This window comes from Misgurnus anguillicaudatus, chromosome 24 (genome assembly GCF_027580225.2).
Source record: "Misgurnus anguillicaudatus chromosome 24, ASM2758022v2, whole genome shotgun sequence".
Lineage (NCBI taxonomy): Eukaryota > Metazoa > Chordata > Actinopteri > Cypriniformes > Cobitidae > Misgurnus > Misgurnus anguillicaudatus.
In genome coordinates, this window is record NC_073360.2 from 12,792,501 (window position 1) to 12,813,285 (window position 20,785).

The 20,785-nt window shown below is 39.5% G+C and overlaps 1 protein-coding gene across 4 annotated transcripts in view; it reads right to left on the reverse strand.

The window, feature by feature from the left end:
* dscaml1 (Down syndrome cell adhesion molecule like 1) overlaps positions 1 to 20,785 on the reverse strand; it is a 157,012-nt gene that overhangs the window by 125,061 nt on the left and 11,166 nt on the right. For all 4 annotated transcript variants that reach the window (XM_055196020.2, XM_055196019.2, XM_055196018.2 and 1 more), the window contains exons 2-3: positions 20,338 to 20,658; positions 9,972 to 10,118 (exon numbers count right to left, since the gene is read on the reverse strand). In XM_055196020.2, the coding sequence (XP_055051995.2) occupies positions 9,972 to 10,118; positions 20,338 to 20,658 (468 nt within the window). The remainder of the gene's footprint in view (positions 1 to 9,971; positions 10,119 to 20,337; positions 20,659 to 20,785) is intronic.

Sequence of the window (20,785 nt, forward strand, 5' to 3'; positions counted from 1 at the left end):
CCCGGAGGCCATGGCGACACCGGGACTTTAAAGCATACACCTCTCTCTTTTTCTCTCTCTCTCTTTCTCTCTCTCTGTCCATCTGTCCATCTCCATCACAGCTCTCACTGCCTGCATAATTCAGCACCTGCCACTATTTCTTCTACTTTGTCCCTTCCTTCTTTATTTTTGTTATGCCACTTTCTAGTGGAATATTGTCAATCTTTCTCCGAGAGAAAAAGAAGATGGGGAGTTTGGATGGGGGAGCAGCTGGAGTGGAGGCACGCTCCACTAAAGAGAGCACTGATTACTCACGCTCACAAAACAGCTCTTTATCTCTCTCTCTCTCTCTCTCTCTCTCTCTCTCTCTGTGTGTGCTGCAGAGATTCTGGGATCTAAATATGCAGATTGGTAGAAAATGGCTGTATGTAACAGACTGAGAGTCCGGGTGTGATCAGCTGAGTCTCACTGCATCACTGACGGGATTTATACGTATGCTCACAAGCAAATGAGAAGACACTTTCTCACTCACTGATTGGGAACTGAGTTTGGGACTCTTGGTTATTCATCTTTTAGCTGTTCCCACAATTTTTTTACATTTAATTGGACTGTATATCATTATTGAATATCTATTATTTATTTATTTATTAAATGTACTTGTTTTATTATGTTACATTTCAAGTAAATATTTATGATGGCTTCCAAATTCATACATTTTATGGGGCACTTTACAGTAGCATTGTAATTTCACAGTATTTTCAAAGAACAACATGTCAATACTAGTTCATGTCCATAAACAACACAGTAACACCGCGGTACCTCTGTTATTCCTATCCAAAGTGGCTAAAGGCCAAACAAGCACATAACCGTGCATTCGATCAGTGATTAAATAAATGTGAGTGTAGAAATGCACTGCCGGACAGAAACGTCCAGAGACATCATCGTGGTGTAATTTCTCCTCAGCGAGAAAGTCCCCACTGGACTTTAGTCTTCTCTGCTCTCATCCATCAAACGCTCCTTCAGCACCTCCAAATAAAAACCCATACACTCCCGCTACTGCCCAGGCTATCGATTTATCCTCAGTACCACTTTAAAGTACAATTTGTATAAAGCTATTCCATAATGTATGAGCGTGTGTATTATTGTAAGTCGAGACGCGTGAGGGGCATGTTAGGACACGTCTGGTGCCCGCTACCAAATTTACAGTTGTTGGCATTTACGTCTTCTCAATTATTTTTCTCTTACGAACACAAACAAACACAAACAGTGTGCAGGCAGTGATGTTTTACAAATGACAGGTAAAAGGAAAACACCACAGTTTTTAAATTTTTTACTATGTTCTTACCTCAACTTAGATTAATTAATACATACCTTTCTTTTTTTAATGCCTGCACTTTTAGTCTTTGTATACCGCAAAATGTTAGCATTTAGCCTAGCCCCATTCATTCCTATGGCTCCAAACTAAAGCCCGGGATACACTGCACGATTATTGGCTGTCCCAGACGAAAGATTGCCATCGTGAAACTATTGTCGCGATTTCTGTGATCGTGGCTCTCCATCGGTGGTCCTATGTCGTACAGTGAGAGAGGTTCAAAGACGGACGTTTTCCCGGTCTTGCGTCCAAAGATAGCCTACGATAGTTTTCTGACAGTGTCAGAAATTCGGCATGATCTGTTTGCTGCTACGACCTGCGCGCCAGTATTTGTTTACCACGAGCGCATGCGGGTGACGTTGCGCAACGTGTGACGCTGCTGCCGAAGCTTCCGTGTCATCATCGTACAGTCTACATGCCTGTCGTACCCGAGTTTAACTGATACATGTCGCACAGTGTGATAAGGTAATGATCTTATAAGAGGACAAAAATCGTGCAGTGTATTCCGGGCTTTAAGTTTTATTTTGTGCCACCATATTTAAAGGAACAGTATGTAGGATTGTGGCCAAAACTGGAATTACAATCACAAAACTTGTGGTTAAACTGGTACTGCAATCACACAACTGGTGGTCAATACACAAAATGACAACATAAACATCAGTTGAGGGCTGCAACTCCACTTTTTAAATGACAATAACCCACTGTTGTCAGTGATATAAGTATTTGAATGAAAATCATTTCTTAATGTCTAGTGACATATTAGGGCCATTTTATGATTAATTGATATAAATTTCTTACATACTGTTCCTTTAATCATGTAACTACTCTTTAAATAGGGAAAACATGGAAGTGTTTGGTGGTTTATAAATTCATCCCTGTTTGGATCCTTAGGAATAAATGGGGCTAGACTGAATAAAAACACATTCACAAGGCGCTGTACAAAGATTAAAAGTGCACGCATTGAAAAAAGATAGGTATTAATTCATCTAAGTTGAGGTAAGAACATAGTAAAATATTGAAAACGATGGTGTTTTACTTTAAAATGTGGTGATTCACTAACCCAGCCAGCAGACGACTCCAGGCCGGATCTGCACTGGATCCGCGCTAAAGTCAGCAGCTCCGGTGCGGATCCGGTGCAGATCCAGCCCGTATCGATTGCGGTCTGGGTACAACGTGAGAACAAGTAAGTACAGCTTAAAAGTAGTTTCTATAAATCAACACTCATATAGCTACATAAAAAACCCATTTACTTGAATTTTTTATTGCTTTTTTAAGTTTATTTGTGCTGGATAAGCAATGCGATTGTTTAAATCTTAACTTCTGTCAGTGCTGTCCAATCTCTTGCTATTACTTGGTTCTCTTAAAAATAACACAAACCACAGATTTACTAACTGTCAAGCGTTTATATGTGAGTCTGTGTTTTGTTCAGGGAAGTCTGTCCAGGTTGGAGTTTATGCCCCTCACAGCAGGAAATCTGTCAGCCGCTCTGAATGTGTTTGTGGCATGCGCATAACTGTGAAAGCACTGGACTGTATATGTGTGTGTGTGTGTGTGTGTGGCGCAGTGGTGGTACGCTAATAAAAAAAAATTCACACTGAGATGCATCCTCACACCTTCCTCATTCCGACCGTCGTTTCATACTCGTTGCCATGGAGATAAGATAAAACTCACACTGTTTTGGGCTTATAGAAGAGGAGGGAATAATCTGAACAAACTGGTGCATATATTTCACATGACACTTTTGCAGATACGCTGACACCAATCTCAAACGTAATTTCCAATGATTTAAGGACAACGTTAACAATATGTACAAACAAGGTCCTTTCCAAAGCAATTATCTCTCCGTTTTTGGATAAGTCTCCAAGCGCAACACTCCTGGATTTATCAGGTAGTCAAATATTGACATGTTAAACACACGGGAGGGCTTCAGCGTGGCCACATTCCTTCTCTGACCAGCTCAAACTCTGTTACCGCCATCTACATATATAGCTTAAGTGTGTATGCATGGCAACGCAGTGTAAATGTACTAAATAGTTGCTGCTGTAATACAAATGATGTTGATCCCACTTTTTATAATGTACTAAAGACAGGAGATAAATGTTTTTTAGATAAACACATCATTTGATCATTTTTGAGTGGCCACAAGTTGTTTTTTCCTTGTGTGGTTTTCATTGAAGTGTCAAATGAAGTATAACTACACTGTTACATAAAAATGGTCAAAATATGAACCCCAGCTTTCACTGGGTCAGTAGTACCCTTTAAAAGGTCTTCATATGTACCAGTAGGTAAAGATATGTATATATTTGGTACCAATATATACCTTAATATTTACCTCTAAGGCAGGGGTTCACAAACTTTATAATAGCAGGGACCCCGCATATGCCAATAAACCTTTATCAAGGGACCCATTTCAAAAATTGATATACATATTTTGTATAATGTAACGTTTAAATTTAAATAATTGGCATAATTCTAACATTTTTGCTTTGTCTGGGTACCGCTTGAAACCTCAGTTTAAACCCCTGCTCTAAGGGACTACTACACTCTTAAAAATGATGGTTATTTTCAAAAAGGGACGAGCCCAGCCCGCTGGGTTGAAATTACCCAGAAAAATGTTTATATTTGAAATAAAATAACGCAGCATTTTGCATGGGTTAAATTACAACCCATCAGACTGGGCTTGTCCTCTTTGACCCAACGCTGGGTTGAAAATAACACCGCATTTATTTGAGCTTATGAACTCTTTAGGTGTAAAGCTGTACTTTTTGAAAAAGCTGGGGTACATATATTTTGACCATCTTTTCTGACACACACACACAACTTGCACCACTTTTTAAGATTTACTGCAAACAGGACGCAGTTTTTCCCCGCCCTTCATATAAATAGTCCTATCAGCATAATGATTCCACATCGCAGATGCTGACATGCTTATTTCTTTATTTCTTTTTCATTTCAGATCAATAATTTAGAATCCCTCCATCTTTTTTGCATTTCATTAAAGTAAGACGAGAAATCGCCTGGCAGCTTTGAGCCCCACCAGAATCATCTATGGGGGAATAAAAATATGGATTTGAAGGAGAAAGGCTAAATGACAGACTGGAAAGGCATCCAAAAGAAGATCCAAAGTTTAGCCAATTATACAGAAACCAAAGATGAACTTTTTTGTATTTCTAACATAACCAGGGTTGCCAGATCTGCGTTACAAAGCCAGCCCAATGGCCATTCAAAATTAGTCCAAAAGCTTCCTCTATGACAACTCACAGCCCGAAAACCAACAACTAGTGAACCAAATCCTTCCATCTCTAATCCGCAAAAAACATCAATCTGTGGAAACCGATTCAGAACTCCACCAAAAGGCCGCAGACCTGGCAACGCTGAACATAATTGTTTTTTAGGGGCGGGATTAAGGGTAAAATCAAAGAAAACAACTTAAGATGGCTATGAACGTGTCGGTTTTCATATTATACTTCTGCGTCGTTGTCCGTGTCGACGTGCAAAGACACATGCAGACCACTGGTAGGCAGTATTCACGCCTGTAACCCACAATAGCAGTGCAACAGCCAAAGAAGAAGCAACTCGGCCAGTAAACCCACAAACGAAAAAGAAACAGCAACTTGTTGTGTATGATTTGACAAGACCAGCAGTGATGGAGGTAAATAAACAGCGAATTTTGTTACAGTTTGAGTTAAATCACTCCTCAACTTGGCCCATCTTTGTTCTTACCGTCGCAAGTGGAAATGCCACGCAGATTTTTTTTACCTGACGTGAGGAGTTCTAGTGAACAGATGCATTGTTACATTTTTGGCAAGGTGTGCGTGTCCTGACGGAAGGCTTTTCTAAAGCGTGGCCAACAGCCAATCACAGTAGCCGCAACACATGCTCCGGTCTTCCATAAACATAATTGGCTGGCTCTGCCTAGGTTAGTTGCATAAGGCAATCTGATTGGCTGACGCACACGTTTCCGCTTGAAAAGTTGGGAAATGTTCAACTTCTGCCACAATCAAGGGCAGTGACGCGGTGCCGACGGATACACATTGCAGTTCGGCAACGAATGAAAACTGAAGGGGAAGTATTAACGCTTACGCCCCGTGTGAACGTATCGTAAGGGTAAGAGCAGAAATCGTTTTAAACACACAGTCCGGCCCTATCACACACAGTGACAACATCACCAAACCATACCACTGTCACACCATGTATAAGAAAATAACATGCCATATAACACACTATTAATATCACATTCTATTCACTATGGTATTATGTAAATAATATATTTAAAATAGTATACTTTAGATTTGTGTAAAAGTAAAGCAGTATTTTCATCTGATATCAAGGCCAGCACCTTGCTGTTCAAAATTCAAGATAAACCCAGTGGGCCAAAATGTTAGTTTAAGTCATGAAGAAGTAGATAATTAGACTTTTTTGTGTGTGTTTTAAGGTCGATTGATGGGCTGGGTAATCTTTAGGCAAAGAGTGTCAGAATCGGTTTGCGAGAGTTGGAAGTGTGACCTTCTGTTAATCCATTAAAGCGACCAGTAAATCAATTAAGCAGGAAGCCACTGTCGCCCAATAACGTTGGTCTCGCAACAGACGATGATCACTCGCAAACACACATATCCCTGTGGATATCTTCCCAAAATCCCCTCACATAATGTGGGTGACCCCTTGCATATCCGCACCAGTGACAAAAGAAAGAGGAGCCCATGCACATAATCCATCAATACATGGTGGAAACCTCCGCCCCCCCTTATACTGATACGCATTGACACGAAGGCCAAAGCAGATCAATGTGCGGTCCTGTGTGAAGGGCAGGGAGACGCGCAACTCCATTGAGAAAGATGAACTTAGCGAACGGAGAGAGAATCAAGTCACTGATTCCATCTGACTTGGCCGCTGTAAGCAGCACCTATTGATTTTCCAATCAACTGCAGGGCCAGGGATCACACAAACGGTGCGGACGCACACACTCCGCTACTTGAGGTAGGAAGTCCGCTGCTCAGGGAAACCGATACCTTGTTTAAACTCTCAGACACAACTGACTCTTGCCAGAATCCCTTTCGCTGCCTATTGAGTGACTTTGATAAAGGGGGAAATTACTTGCCCACTACACTCTAGAAATGCTGGGGTATTTTTTGAACCCAGAGTTTGATCAAAAAGGGACGAACCCAACCTGTTGGGTCCTAATTTAACCCGTCTTGGGTTATGCTGCGTTAATTTAACCCAACGACTGGGTTCATCCCTTTTCGACCCACTACTAGGTTAAAAATAAACTAGCATTTTTTTGAAAGTGTATTAGACTGGATTTATCCAAGTCATTTTCATAGTCAGTGTTTGTACCCAAAACATACCCAACAGTTGGGGTCATTTCAACACAAATGCTGGGTTGTTTCAACCCATAGTTGGGTCAAATATGGACAAACGCAACAATTGGGTTATAAATAACCCTATCGTCGCTGCCAGATGAACCTCACGTATGTCCAAAACGGTTACTTTTCAGGAAGTGAAAAAAAACACTGTATTTCAAAAGCAGATGAATGTAGCGTTGTCATACTTGGTACGGCATCTTTACATGTAACCATATTCTTGCAAGTGTAATGATATAATCCACATTTGAAACTGAGTTTAAATGGACATACGTGCATATTTTACAGTAACGGTGGTCGATAGGCGTTCTTCCGATCATTAATTAGAATGGGGGGAACGTTTACCTCAATGAAGGAAAGTCATTGTCTCACCATGCTATGTTTATTCGGCTATATTCAGTGCTGAGCTTCGATGAAACTCCACGAGACCGGCAAGATGCTTCCACAGGGCGGGAGATACGTGGCGTAATTAACAGCTTTGACACCAAATGGATATACGTAAAAATCAGATGACATGATTTCACAAATTTTCATTGGCCATTTAGATATGTGAAGCATACTGTATACAAAAAGAACTTGGACATTCTATCCGTTGGAAAATCTAAAAATCGGCAAAATGGACATATGTGGTTTTCATCGGAAAGCAACGCTATGCTTTTGGGTTGAAATTACCACAACTGTTGGTGATATTTGACCCAACAATGGGTTAAAACAAACCAGCATTTTTATAAAGTATACACTTAAAGCAACACCAAAGAGTTTTTTTTTACCTTAAAATAACATTTCCAAAAAAGTTTCAGTGGTTCATCCACTCAAAACAGGGTGAACGGCACTTTCACATTCACTTTGCAGCCCTCTATCGGCCAAAACCGCACTAAAGAAGTTTCCAACCGTCGGGGTAGTGGTCCTGTAGTTCGAGTGAAAACTACAAAAACTTGCTTTACGGCAGACCTACAATCCAATCACAGCCAGCTATGCTGCAGTATTTACGACAGTGGTAATGAACAATTACGCTTTTAACCTGTAGGGAGAGCAAAGAGCAATAAGTCTTTAGTGTTGCTTTAAAAAAAAATGTTGGGTTGTTTTAACCCACAGTTTAGGTTAGTTTACCCAGTTTGTAGGGCTGCACAATTAATCGAAAACAAATCAGGATTACATTTACGGGTTACAATTACAATTACATAATAGCCAAAGGCCTCAATTACACATGTCTATTTGTGCCCATTTCTGTGTGTTACACCATTATGTTTGGGCACCAAATACAGTGTGAATCACAGATATTAAAATTGATTAGTTGACGTCGTTTACACACTCATTTTGGATATTTACTAACAACATAACTCACATAATTATTTGTTATTTACATTATAGGCCTATTGTTTAATTTTTGTCAATTTTTTAATTTTCAAAGCTTCAATCTTCAATTATTTATCGTCAATAATAATCAAGGTAAACAATCATCAATTTTTAAAAAATATATATTTTTTGTCATAATCATGCAGCCCTGTTAGGAGGTCTATGCATCAAATCAGAGAAAAAATGCCAATGGGATAATATTTTTTAAAAAGTTAAACAATAAAAAAAAATCCTTGGTTGTTTCAACCCATAGTTAGGTCAAATATGGACAACTGTTGGGTTAAAAATAACCCTATTCTGGTACCCTACTAGTAATGTTTAGTACTACATTAATAAACACACATATCATATCAAGATGGGAGTTACTGTATGTCAGTACAGGTCAATACCATGACAAAACAAAACAAATACTGTCATTATATCACAGAATATATCACAAACTCTTTGAATTAATTCATAAAGTCAATTAAATAATTGCCGGATGGCTACCTGCGCTGTCAGTGTTGCAAATGACTATTTACATTGTGTGAGACGAACCTGACAATTACGTACAGAGATTCCTTTAAAAAAGGTCGACTCCCCCCAGTAACTGTACTGTATAACAGCACACCGCACGCATATAGATAAAGTATCAGTTATGCTAACAGTACGAAACATTTTATATCTTTATCCAGCTCCATTTTGTTGAATTGTCCCATTTTTACTGTGCCTATTCCATCCAGACAAAATGGAGAACATTAAGAGAGGCTAAAATAAATTAAGACTGATTAACCAAACTCTTCAAGATCATAACAAGAACGTAAGGCTCTCCAAGCCAGACTGAAACCGAGGAGGGAATTTTCATCTTAATTTTAATGAGGCCTTGATTTAAACCCTCAGAAAAGTGTGCAATGAAATAAGAATGCAAATCCTAGCTGTGCAGTCGTGCAGCCAATAAGAATCCTGTTTCTGGGGTCAGCAACCTTTTTTTGACATAAAGCAGCACAATATCCAATTCCTATTTATATGCATTACATCATATTTATAACTTGATATTTATATCACTCTGTGCTAGAATAACATCCTCATGTTGAGCAAAAAGCAATGTGTTTAATACATCTGTTTAATATACATTAAGCTTTTAGTGTAAGCTTCTATCCTGAGTGACTTACAGTACATTCATGTTATACATTTTATCAGTATACATGTACCCTGGGATTAAACTAAAAGTGCAATGCACTGAATAATGCTAAGCAAATTTGTTTGTTTGCATGATTCATTGGATAGCGCAGAGCAGATTGGTTTTCTTGCACAATTTTTTAAACAAAAAAAATTGATTAGCAATACACAAAGTGGGTTGTGCAGGTAAAACAGATACACTGGCACTGTGCATTTTGTCACAATTTTACATTTAGCTTGGTTTTCTATGCAGTTTTTAACTGGACATGATATGTAACTATGTTTCCATACATGCAATCAATTCTCATTTCACAAATGTGATCTTTTCAGTATCTCATAAATTGAATGCCTGAATTTAATGTAAATGTATAACAACAATTGTCTCATTTGTATTTCTCCGTAGCAATTTTTTCTGTACCATCTGGGTCAAAGTTGATACTTAAATGAAACAAAGCTAAGAACTCCATCAAATCTTTAAGTAATAAAATATTCATACAGGTATAATATTTCCTAACAAGTGCCAAAGGTTGCCAACCACAATTCTATTTGGATAATATTTGCATAATATCCACATTTCCAAATTTTGAAACCAAAGAGGCCTTTTCATCCTTTATAATGACCCCTGCCACCAAACGGCATATATAAAACAACCTGTACATATATAGCATCAGCTATTCAACATTTATGAAAGGAAATTTTTAAATCAGCAGTTACAAAGACTTTAAACAGCTCCAGGAGTCTCTTACCTGGGACGATGGAGACGGTGTCCTTCTCCCAGGACACCACACTGACGTACTCCTGCACAGCAGAGGGGATGAGGCACTTGAAGACGGCCACGTTGCCCCGCATGGACCTCTGGTCCGCCACGCGAACCGTGTAGGGCTCCCTGAACACTGTACATGATAAAGGAACAAGGAAACATCAGTCCATCTGGTCACAAACATACAGTATGTTGTGTTTTGGTCTCTGTTATGTAATGCTGGTGTACTAACCAAGGCTTTCCAACAAGGCCAAAACAGAAGTTTTGCCTTTGAACAGCATGGATATTGAAGATGAGTCATGATGGGCAACTATTTCTTTTCCAATCCTGTATTATTATTAGTTTTGTTAACGGTAGCATCTATGTTGAATGCATGGCCGATATTTTGCACAATTAAACTTTCTTAAAATTAAAAGTGTCTAGGGATCGACCGATATGGATTTTTTTAGTGCAGAGGCCGATTTTTGTTTCATCAGCCTTAGCCGATGACTGATACAGGCTGCCGATTTTCTTGAGCCGATATTTGGAGCTGATACTGCTTTTGCTCACTCAATTTACACCATAAAAATGACACAATAATGCCAAATGTCAATTTTAAAAAAGTAACATTTATTGAACTTAAAAATAAACAGTAAAAACATGTGAGGGTGCTATGGAACCAAGAACTGCACTCTCCACAATGATGAGGAACTATCAGCAAAGGATATTGATTTCTAGCACTTTACTACTACAAATATATATAGGGGTGGTTTCCCGGACAGGAATTATCTTAAACTAGGACTAGAGTTTAGTTTAATTAGGATATATAACTAGTTTTAACAAACATGCCTTACTAAAAACATTACTTGTGTCCGTTTTGAGGCAAAACACCGGGCACTGATGTATTTTAAGATATGTTAAAAATAGATGTTATAAGTTTGGACAGTTCTTACTATTTTATTTTAGTCTATAGGACTAGTCTAATCCCTGTCCGGGAAACTGCCCCATGGAGATGAGAAATAAAAACCCACTTTGTCCAGCTATGATCAGCTGTTAGACCGAGCTTTTGATGTTGTCATGGAAAGGTTGGTTTTTTTTAGTCACTTGACCTGCAATCGCTTGCGGCTTCCAGCACTCGGTCTGTAAATAATGTCGGAAAAAAACGGCGAACACGTCAGCCACGTATCGGCCGATGCACATAAAACTTGCAAATATCGGCTGGCCGATATATCGGTCTATCACTAGGTCTTCAGATGTATTTCCTTTGTGCCACCCGTCTCAGCATACCTTTTAACTGAAATCTATAGCCAGTGAATCATATTTCAAAGGGAACGTATTGTAGATGTAATATAAGTCTCAGGTGTGCCTCTAATGTGTCTGTAAAGTTTCAGCTCAAAATAACACACAGATAATTTGAAGAGTTTGGTTCCAAAACGCGATAAACAAGTAACAAAATCAGTATTTTATCAGGTCAGTATTTAAAGGAAATTCTTAATTTAACGCAAAATACAATATCCATCGTGTTATTCTGTCATCTTTTCTCCTTTTTTCCCCAAAACGCAATAAATGCCACTCCTTCTTTTCTGCAGAATGCAATAAATCCACTCAACAAATCAAATCGCACCATTCCACGCATTGTAAACAATAATGGAGGCACGTTGAATACACGGAATCATTGTTTTCCTCATCTTGTACTTCGTGATCAACAAACAAACAAAAACAAAATAAGACTTTAATGGCATTGATAAACCTGAAAGAGACGTAAGCCATCAACATCTAATAATTTACGCGAGAGGCACTCTGAGACGGAAAAATGACGGCTGTTGCTTGTTCTCCCGACAGCATCACGCTTTTATCATGCTAACACATTGACCCCAGGGGATCTTATGAAAAACTTTCCATTATTTACTCAAAGTCAACGAAAATCATGCAGGACAAAAACATTTTACACCTGATTGCTGTCAAAAAGTTCAGCAACTAGGTCCCAAGGATAACAGCAGCAATGACAAAGTGTTTTGATTAATGCCATTAATGTTTTTTTTTTTAATCAGTGTATACCACTAGTCAACTAAATGAATTTAACATGGCAAAGATGAATGCACATTTATATATTGATTCAATAGATTTATAGCATTTTGAAAAAAACACTTTACAATATGTTCATTAGTTAACATTAGTTAACTACATTAATTAACATGAACTAATAATGAACTGCACTTATACACCATTAATTAATCTTTATTAATGTTAATTTCAACAATTACTAATACTTTATTAAAATTTGGTTAACGTTAGTTAATGCACTGTGAAATAACATGAACAAACAATGAACAGCTTTATTTCTATTAACTAACATTAACAAAGATTTATAAATACTGTAACAAATGTATTGCTCATGGTTTGTTCATGTTAGTTAATACATTAAATCAGTGGTTCTCAAACTTTTTCAGCATGCGGCCCCCCTTGTGTACAGTGCATTTCTTCGCGGCCCCCCCAAAGAAAATGTATGACAAATTTGTTCTAAAATGTAACATTTTAATTAAAGCGTAACTAAACCCCTGGTCTGAGCCTGACTCCACCCACTGCAATATTTGAAAAATGCAAGAAAAGTGGGCAGATTCCAACAGAGATAGAGGGGACGAACTGAGCTCGTACCAAGTGTGTGGTGAGATCGTAACAAGGGCGTGGTGAGCTTGAACCTGCTTACGTCACGAGTCATTTTTTGGACCCAACATCCAATAAGAAAATTCAACTGCAGTAGCCACCGTTTAACCTGAAGAGGGCAGCACTCAGACGTTTTTACACCATATATTGTAGTATTGAAACACTTTATATCCAAATGTCAAAAAACTCACTAAAATCAATGAACAGTACTAATAAAGCATCATTCTTACAGATCATTAACTAAAAAAAGTTGCTTTAGGGTTTAGTTACTCTTTAAACAAAACATATACAATTTTTCAAAGTAGTGCTGTTGGTTAGGAGCCTTATATATTTTTTAGGTTTAATTACACAGAATTCATGATAAATTAATGTATTTTATAAAATGTCATAAAACTGGGCCCCCCCTGGCACCATCTCGTGACCCCCAGGTTGAGAACCACTGCATTAACTAATGTTAACTAATGAAACTTATTGTAAAGTGTTACCAAAACTTGTCACGGATTTATTGGATTTTGTGGAAAAAATAATTTGTTTTTATAATCAATCTTTGAAAATTAAATCATGGATTTGAATTTTGTATGTTTTTATAACCTAAAGATGCTGTGTGAAAGTTTGTAACAAAAAATGGTGGTTTTCATCTTGTCAAAAAAACATGTTTTACCGAAATTAGTCAAAATGGATTTATTGCGTTTTGGAACCAAACTCTTCATTTATTATACAGTAGCATGTCCAAAATGGCCCTATTTGGGTGGGACCAAAAAAGCGCTGTTTTCATCTCTGTACCTTTAAATGCAAATTAGCTACAGCTCATCACTCCCTTACAAACAGACAGTGATCTGATTCCTGTGAATACAGTCTGGGACAATAGTATATTTAGCCACATTAACGTTACAATGTGCTAGCAAACACATTTAGAAAAGCTTTTGGATAAAAAGAACCAGTCAGTCTTTGTTTGTGTGACATCACATTACCAAGAGAATCAAAACAGTACATCTAATAAGACTGCTTTTTTTAATGGGGATAAATAAAGGAGTGGTTGTATTTTTTTCATTGCTCACACACCACCAAGACACATTTATTTCCAAACACCTCATAAAAGTGAATTTTGCATAATATGTGGCCTTTAAACTGGCTTTTGAGCATCCAGATATCATATGTCAAGTTTGAAAACAAGTGGCACGTTTCAGAACTTACCCATTTTAAAATTGCCCACCCCTAACATTTATGCTGGTTCACCCGCTTTAATACCAGCATAAACCAGCCAGAATATTCAAGCTTATCCAAGACAAGTCTGTACAGCAAGGATAAATTTAAAAGCACATTATGCATTCAGAGAAAGAATACTGAATTGTTTTGCAATATGGTGTTGTTGTTTAAAGGTAGTCAGGCTATGAGAGTTCAGAAGTGGCCTTTTTATAAATCACCCTGTCGATGCTTACAGACGGCGTTGAGTGGACGGCCCCGCACAGCCCCTGAAGCTGTCAGAAACATTTGCCCCCGCTAAAGGGAACCTCTCTGCACCTGACAACCGGAACCCTACTCTAAATCAATAGAGGAGAACACAAAGAGAATGGGGTTCGAAAATGTTATTCACGGCTGAGAAGATCCTCCTACGGTAAAGGCCGACGGGGAGCATGAGCAGATTAAAGGAGGCGCTGAATTTCATTTTCATTTCAGGGACTCAATTTGCCTCACGTCTTTCATCAACATCTATTTACTTACGGATTTTAATTTCTGCCTCGTTTCTTTAGGGAAGTAATGCAAGACGCAGAGCAAGGGCATTTCATTCACGAACATGATGGTGCAAATTTGATCACGCAGTTGGGGAATGTTTCCAGAGAACTCTGCGGGTTCCGCAATTGGATTCGCGGCCAATTCAACTACGCAGCTTTTTCTTCCCATCAGAAAAGAGACCAATCATAAGAATTCTCGCGACGTGCCAGTCACCCGCAGGCCGACCGCCCCTCCCTCGCCCGCTTTCACTCACTACCTCGATTTCTATATATAATTAACGCCTGGCTTGCGGGCGAATTTCCATGGTCATTAATAACGGTTTCTGCCAGGTGCCAGTGTCACCCACAGAGAGGCGAATCAGTCTCCTTGTATGAGAGTCCAAAGATTGTCTGCATTTAAATAATTTCCATTCTTCCCTCATAATTATTTCATGGCATAAACGCGAATGAAAGGTAAGTGAGTGTAAGTAAGGTAATACCGGCTGTTTATATTTGCAAAGTGTTAACTAACCACCTTTTTATTGATGTAGATGAGGTTCGAATCAATAAAGCCAATCAATACAACTCCCTATTACACGCAGGATCCCATAGTCTACAAATAATCATTTATTCAGTCATTGACTGACTGCGTGTCACAGGCTTTATTGAATTTCTAAAGATAAACTAACTCAAACGGCCCCCTATTAGCTAGTTTCATTTTCACCTCAAGATGGAAAGCGCTACACCTGGCAACAAAACGTTGATTTACAATAGTCAAAAAAGCCAAAACATCTCCAAGGCTTCAATAATGCATGCGTAAAATTTGCAGACAACAATGGCAGACAACATTTTTTATATCTTCATGTGCGGCATCATTAGAACGTTACTGATGCCTGACTATACTCATCCGTTGCTTAGAAACCAACTGAAACACGGCCCGCTTTTTCCCATTCGCGCGCGGGGAGAACCGAGTCCCGTATCACTATCGTTTAAATAATTAACTCCAGAGAAACCAAATGCCGCATTTACTTATTCATGACGCAAGATGTAGAAAAAGGAAAAAAGAAGCGTATTGAATAAGAATGAGAGGGCGAGCGGTGCTCATTATTGTAATGGTGAAAGAAATGGACGTGACCTATGGGGAGGCGCGAAGCCGGAGAAACAAAGAACTGAGAAAGAAGGTGCGAGTGCATGTCGCGGCACACCTGTCATGCTCGAGGGCCATGCACTCGAGGGCTGTGTTTAACCCTCACACAAACCAAATCCTGTCTGTAGGACAGCTTCTGTTGTCGCCAGACATGACCCTGTTTTTATCGGTGATATATAACTTATATTATGAAATGATTTGTATTTTAAAATCTGTGTAAAATAAAGGTACAAAAGCTGCCATTTAGGGTGTTTTCAGATCTAATGCTTTGTTCCAAAACTTAAATGGCTAAAATGTTGCAATTTTATGTTGGTTCGGTTCACATTCACAATTCAATATTTTCAAACGAATAAGACTTTTAAAGCGGGTCGTCAAATCACCGGAAGAAAAATGCACGACTACATAATTCTGAACGTTCTAAATGGGGGCGGGTCTTGAGGCGAGATGATTGACAGTAGATGATAACGTTCTTTAATTGACAGCTGCACAGGATGAGCTAACGTTAGATTTCTTTGCTCGTGATCATAATAAAAACAACATGATAATGACTTTCTACGTAGTATATTTACCATAGTTACACAGAACAAGCAACATCTAAGCCAAATTATGTTTTAGATATTTTGATCACTTTACATTACTTGAGACAGCAGAAAACTGGGCTGAAAACAGTACTCGAAATCTTCCTGACGAAAGTGCTGGCTGCATATTCAAATTTTCGAGTAATCTGTTGTGCCGTGTCAGCTGAGGGTCGCGTTGATGTAAACAATAAAAACTCTCGGTGGCCTGAATTTGTTGTCCTTACATCCACATACTGCACATGTTCTAGTGATGGTTGTTTTCGAAGCACTGCTTCATGAGGCTTCGAAACATTTACGAATCTTTTGTTTCGAATCAGTGGTTCGGAGCTTGTTTCAAACTGGCCCAAGTCACGTGATTTTAGCAAGCGAGGCTTCATTACGTCATAACTGTTTCGAAACGTTTCGAAAATCCGATGGTTCACCACTAGGGGGAGTTGATCACATGACCAGTGTTTAATATGTTTCGGTGAACTCGGGTCAGTTTTATTATAAAAGTTCATAAAACATTTATCCTTCTGACTAATAACACTGCCATTTGGTCTACTTTTTGTTTATAGACAGATTTAATGATAAAAATGTGCATAATTAAAAGGGTAGTTAGTTTTAATCATTTGTTTGCCCTAAATAACTAAAAACATAATACACTTTTAACTATGTCTTAATTAAGTTAAATAATTTTTTTAACATTTTAATAAAAATCTTGCTATTATTTTGTAAAAAAAAAGTGTAAAATGTTTGGACACATCTGCTTTTACACTATTTTGACCAGCAGGGGTCGCCAGCGTGTGTGGGTTTCGAACTGCTTCGAAAAACTGAATAAATTTTCGAAGCAATTGTTTCAATTGATTCGAAGCTTCGAAAAGCTTCGTTTCTCCCATCACTAACATGTTCTAGTCATCTTTTATCGAGGGCTTTGGTGATTTCCCCTTCAGAGACGGTAAAAGCGGAGTTACTCTTTGGTTGGGTTCGTCTGCTGGCTAACTTCACGTTGAATTGATTTGATTTGAGAGCAGGTTGAGCGGTAAAAGAAGTTATCATGCTTGTTCATGCAGCGGCGCAAGAATCGACAGCTGGATGACATCAAAGTACCGCGAGAGCGATTCGCGAAATCATACGGAGGAGTTTGCTTTTAAATCGATCTCGCGGTTCTTGCGGCGGCACATGAAGTCAAACAAACCTGAAGGGTGCATCGGTTAGTGGGTGGAGCTAATGACTCAGTTTCGCACAGTGCATTCTGGTTAATTGAGTCCATCAAAGACCGTTACGAAAATTCCACTTCAACACACTATTAATCTAATAATTGAAATCGTGCAAATTTCTTTTTTTTCTCATGTAAAATGCAAAATGGAGATAAATTACCCGTGATAACAGGCTAAAATGTCTAGGGTTCAATTCCGCTTTAACTCTCCTTTGATTGGTCAGAGTGCATCTGTTTATTTTTTCGTGATTCTGCTCAAAGTTGTCCATCAGGATTGACAAACAGCAGCTTTGTGGGATTATAGTGTGGCTTTTTTGGTAACTGCGCTTATTACCTTCATTATTGTGAGCAGTAATAAAAACTTAGGCCGGACAACATTTTACCATGTACCTATTGCGGAGAAGAGCATGTTGAAGACATTTTATAAGGAACAGGTGCGCTTCATCACCAAAGAGCTATCAGGTATGTTCATGGATAAAAATTAGATGTTTTTTAGTCCGTTGAGTTGGATTGCTTTTACGCTTATACTGAACCGGTTGTGTTGATGCAGATCCGAGCGTGACTGGCGTGTTCACATATGCCTAAACGAACCGAACCAAAGGAGAAAACGCACAAGGTTTCGAAACAAAGGCTCAGTTCTGAAAACACCTTTAGGCAGAGATTTGTTCCTCTGAGGTACCAATATGTGCCTTCAGGAATGTGTATTTTTAAGATACTAATATTCATTCTTAAGGCTTGTTTCAACTTATAATATGGACAAACTTATGCTGTATGTCAGCATTTTTTACTTTTTGGCATGTGCCCCCCTTGTGGGAAGGTGTATCCCTCAGTCCCTCCAGAAAAACGCGATTATGCGATCGCATGATTCAATGCATAAATAGCCAAAGTCCGCATATTTATGCAGGGGCCGCATTTTTTTTAAATACGCCGCACTTTCGCCACATAAATTGCACAAAATATGCGGGGCTTGCATGATATATGCACATGATATATGCGAGATATGCATAAATAGCCCGCATATTCCATCGCATTTTTTAAGAAAACGTGCCGCAAGATCAAGGATTTTTGCCCGCAACTATCACAAAAAAACTCCCCGTTTTCTGGAAAGACTGATCCCTTTGTGCCGCCTTCAAAGAAAATTCATGACATAAAATCTCAAACTTAGAATTTGAATTCAACAAAACATAATAAATAATACAATGTAGCGCTATTAATTAGTAGCCTTATTTTTCTGAAGTTTAAAGGTGCAGTGTGTAATTTTTTAAAGGATCTCTTGACAGAAATGCAAAATAATATATATAACAACCCAGCATTTTTATAGTATAAGATTAGAAGTTCAATGTATTTTAATTGTAACCTGCCAAAATTATAAACTCACACTGTGAAGATCAGCCTTACTGGCCTGTCAAGAAGCGATCCACCTCAGTTACCTCGGTTAAAAATTGCTCCATCAGACCTATTACACAGTGCATGGTTGATTCTTAGTCTATTGTACTATTGGGATGCAAACAATTGCCACACTGCAAAATGGTATATGAAAAATGAACGGCGAGCGCAAGGAAGAACACACACATATACGCACGCTCATACAAAGACCTCATAAGACGATTTTCATAAATGTAGAGCTATCCGCACAGGTGCCGTGCTATTATTGGCACGAGATCAGCATGCAGGAGAGTGGGTGAGAAAGAGGAGGGGGGAGAGAGAGAGATGCATAGGGGGGTGTCATACAGTGAGCTGTCAGCTGTCATCATTCTCCAGTGCCACCTGAGACGCTCAACGCCACACCCTGCCCCTCCCCACCCTGTACCCATGGTAACCCCTCAGCGCCAAGAGCCAATTGGCTGGCGATGCAGCCCCAGTGTTGGGTTCATGTGCGTGTGGGTTGCTGGGTCCACCAGCAGTTTTGCTGAATCTCAGCACTTAATTGATTAATTAGTGTAATTATTTTGAGGGGAAAGTCACCCCCGTCTTTGTCACCGTCTTTGGTAGGTAATTCATTCCACCCTCTGAGACTTTAACATTAATGCGGGGAAAAAAAGTAGTGCGGAACGAAACCTTCTGATAAATCTTGAAGTCTGACGTTATTTATAAAGTCGTGGGATATTTTTGTAAAATTCGGAGTAGGTGAACTTCTGTATATGTGTGTGTGTGAGATGGGAACTCTAGCATAGAGGACAGATGGAGACTGGGAAACAGGAGGGACACTGGCACAGTTCAGCCTGGCATCGCTGTGTGTGTGTGTGTGAGTGCAGGGAGGTGTATGGATATCCCTCGCTGTTGCCGTGCGGCCGGTCTCATTCGCGAGCAGTGACCTTGGCACCGAGCGGTAGGGTCAGTCAGCCAACTGTCTGTGGCACAGTACGCCTGTCTGTGCGCTGCTTTTTAAAGCAGCCAGGTCAACAGGCCGGCCACTGGGACATCCATTTGGCACTTACATTCTTATTTAGGTTAGCAATATGGCGACCGTTACTTCTGCTGTTATTGCAGATGTTATCCTGAGAACTCATGTTTCACCTGTAAGGTCACGTGCCGCCCCTCTGCCACCGTGCTTACGTTGACTCTGCTCTTTTCACAGAGCAATATGGTCCGTAAAGAGATGCTGACGCAATTAAAGCCCTAAATGGAGATTTAGAACCCAGCACGGCAAGGACATCGGTTTGAATGCGTGTGCCACAACTTGCTTTGGATACAAGCATCCATATAAAGATACACCAAGTGTTAATAAAAACAAATCATGTGGTTAGTAACAATATTAGTAGTTACAAAATATAGATCCTATATTTACATAGATGCCGCTATGGCCACTTTGACATATCAGACTTGGCGAAATTTACCCCTATAAACAAATATAAGGAGAAAAACCACAATGACATGTTACATTTCTCAGCTACACCCTTAGATGTAGATGAAAAACTTTTTTGGACACCTCTGTGCGAAGGTACAATGCTTCATGAGTTCATGCCTCAGTCAAGGGCACAAAGGTGATCACTAAAGGCTCATTGGTTAAACCTAAAACTTTTTGAGTTTAGCCACTGCACCACACCAGAAAATGTATGGACGGATGGTCTCACCTGCTTTGACATGGATGCTGGGGCTGCGGATCTTGCCGGCCTGGTTCTCAGCAGTGCAGAAGTAGTCATTATCATGAATGAAGCTGTTGAAGGCAGAGGGGGAGAAGGGATAGAGCTGCAGCGTGCCGTTGGCGTGAACGTGGCGGATGTGTGGCACGTCGTAGATGTCGTCGCCGGTGGCCAGGTACCAACGGAGGACGGCATGGGGGGCGCCACCCGCAGGACAGGGCAGGGACACCCCCACTGAGCTGGAGAAGGTCACTCTCTGCAGGGAAGCATTCACAAAGTACAGCCGCGTCGAGACCACATCCTCGCTGTGCACTGGAAGAGAGACAAGACGGTCAGATTTAATTTCTCAAATCAACACTTGGTAGGTGAAAGGTCGAATATTTATCAGTGTCTTAAGCTGAGCTCATATTTGCAAAGATACCAAAGTGAACCGAAAGTC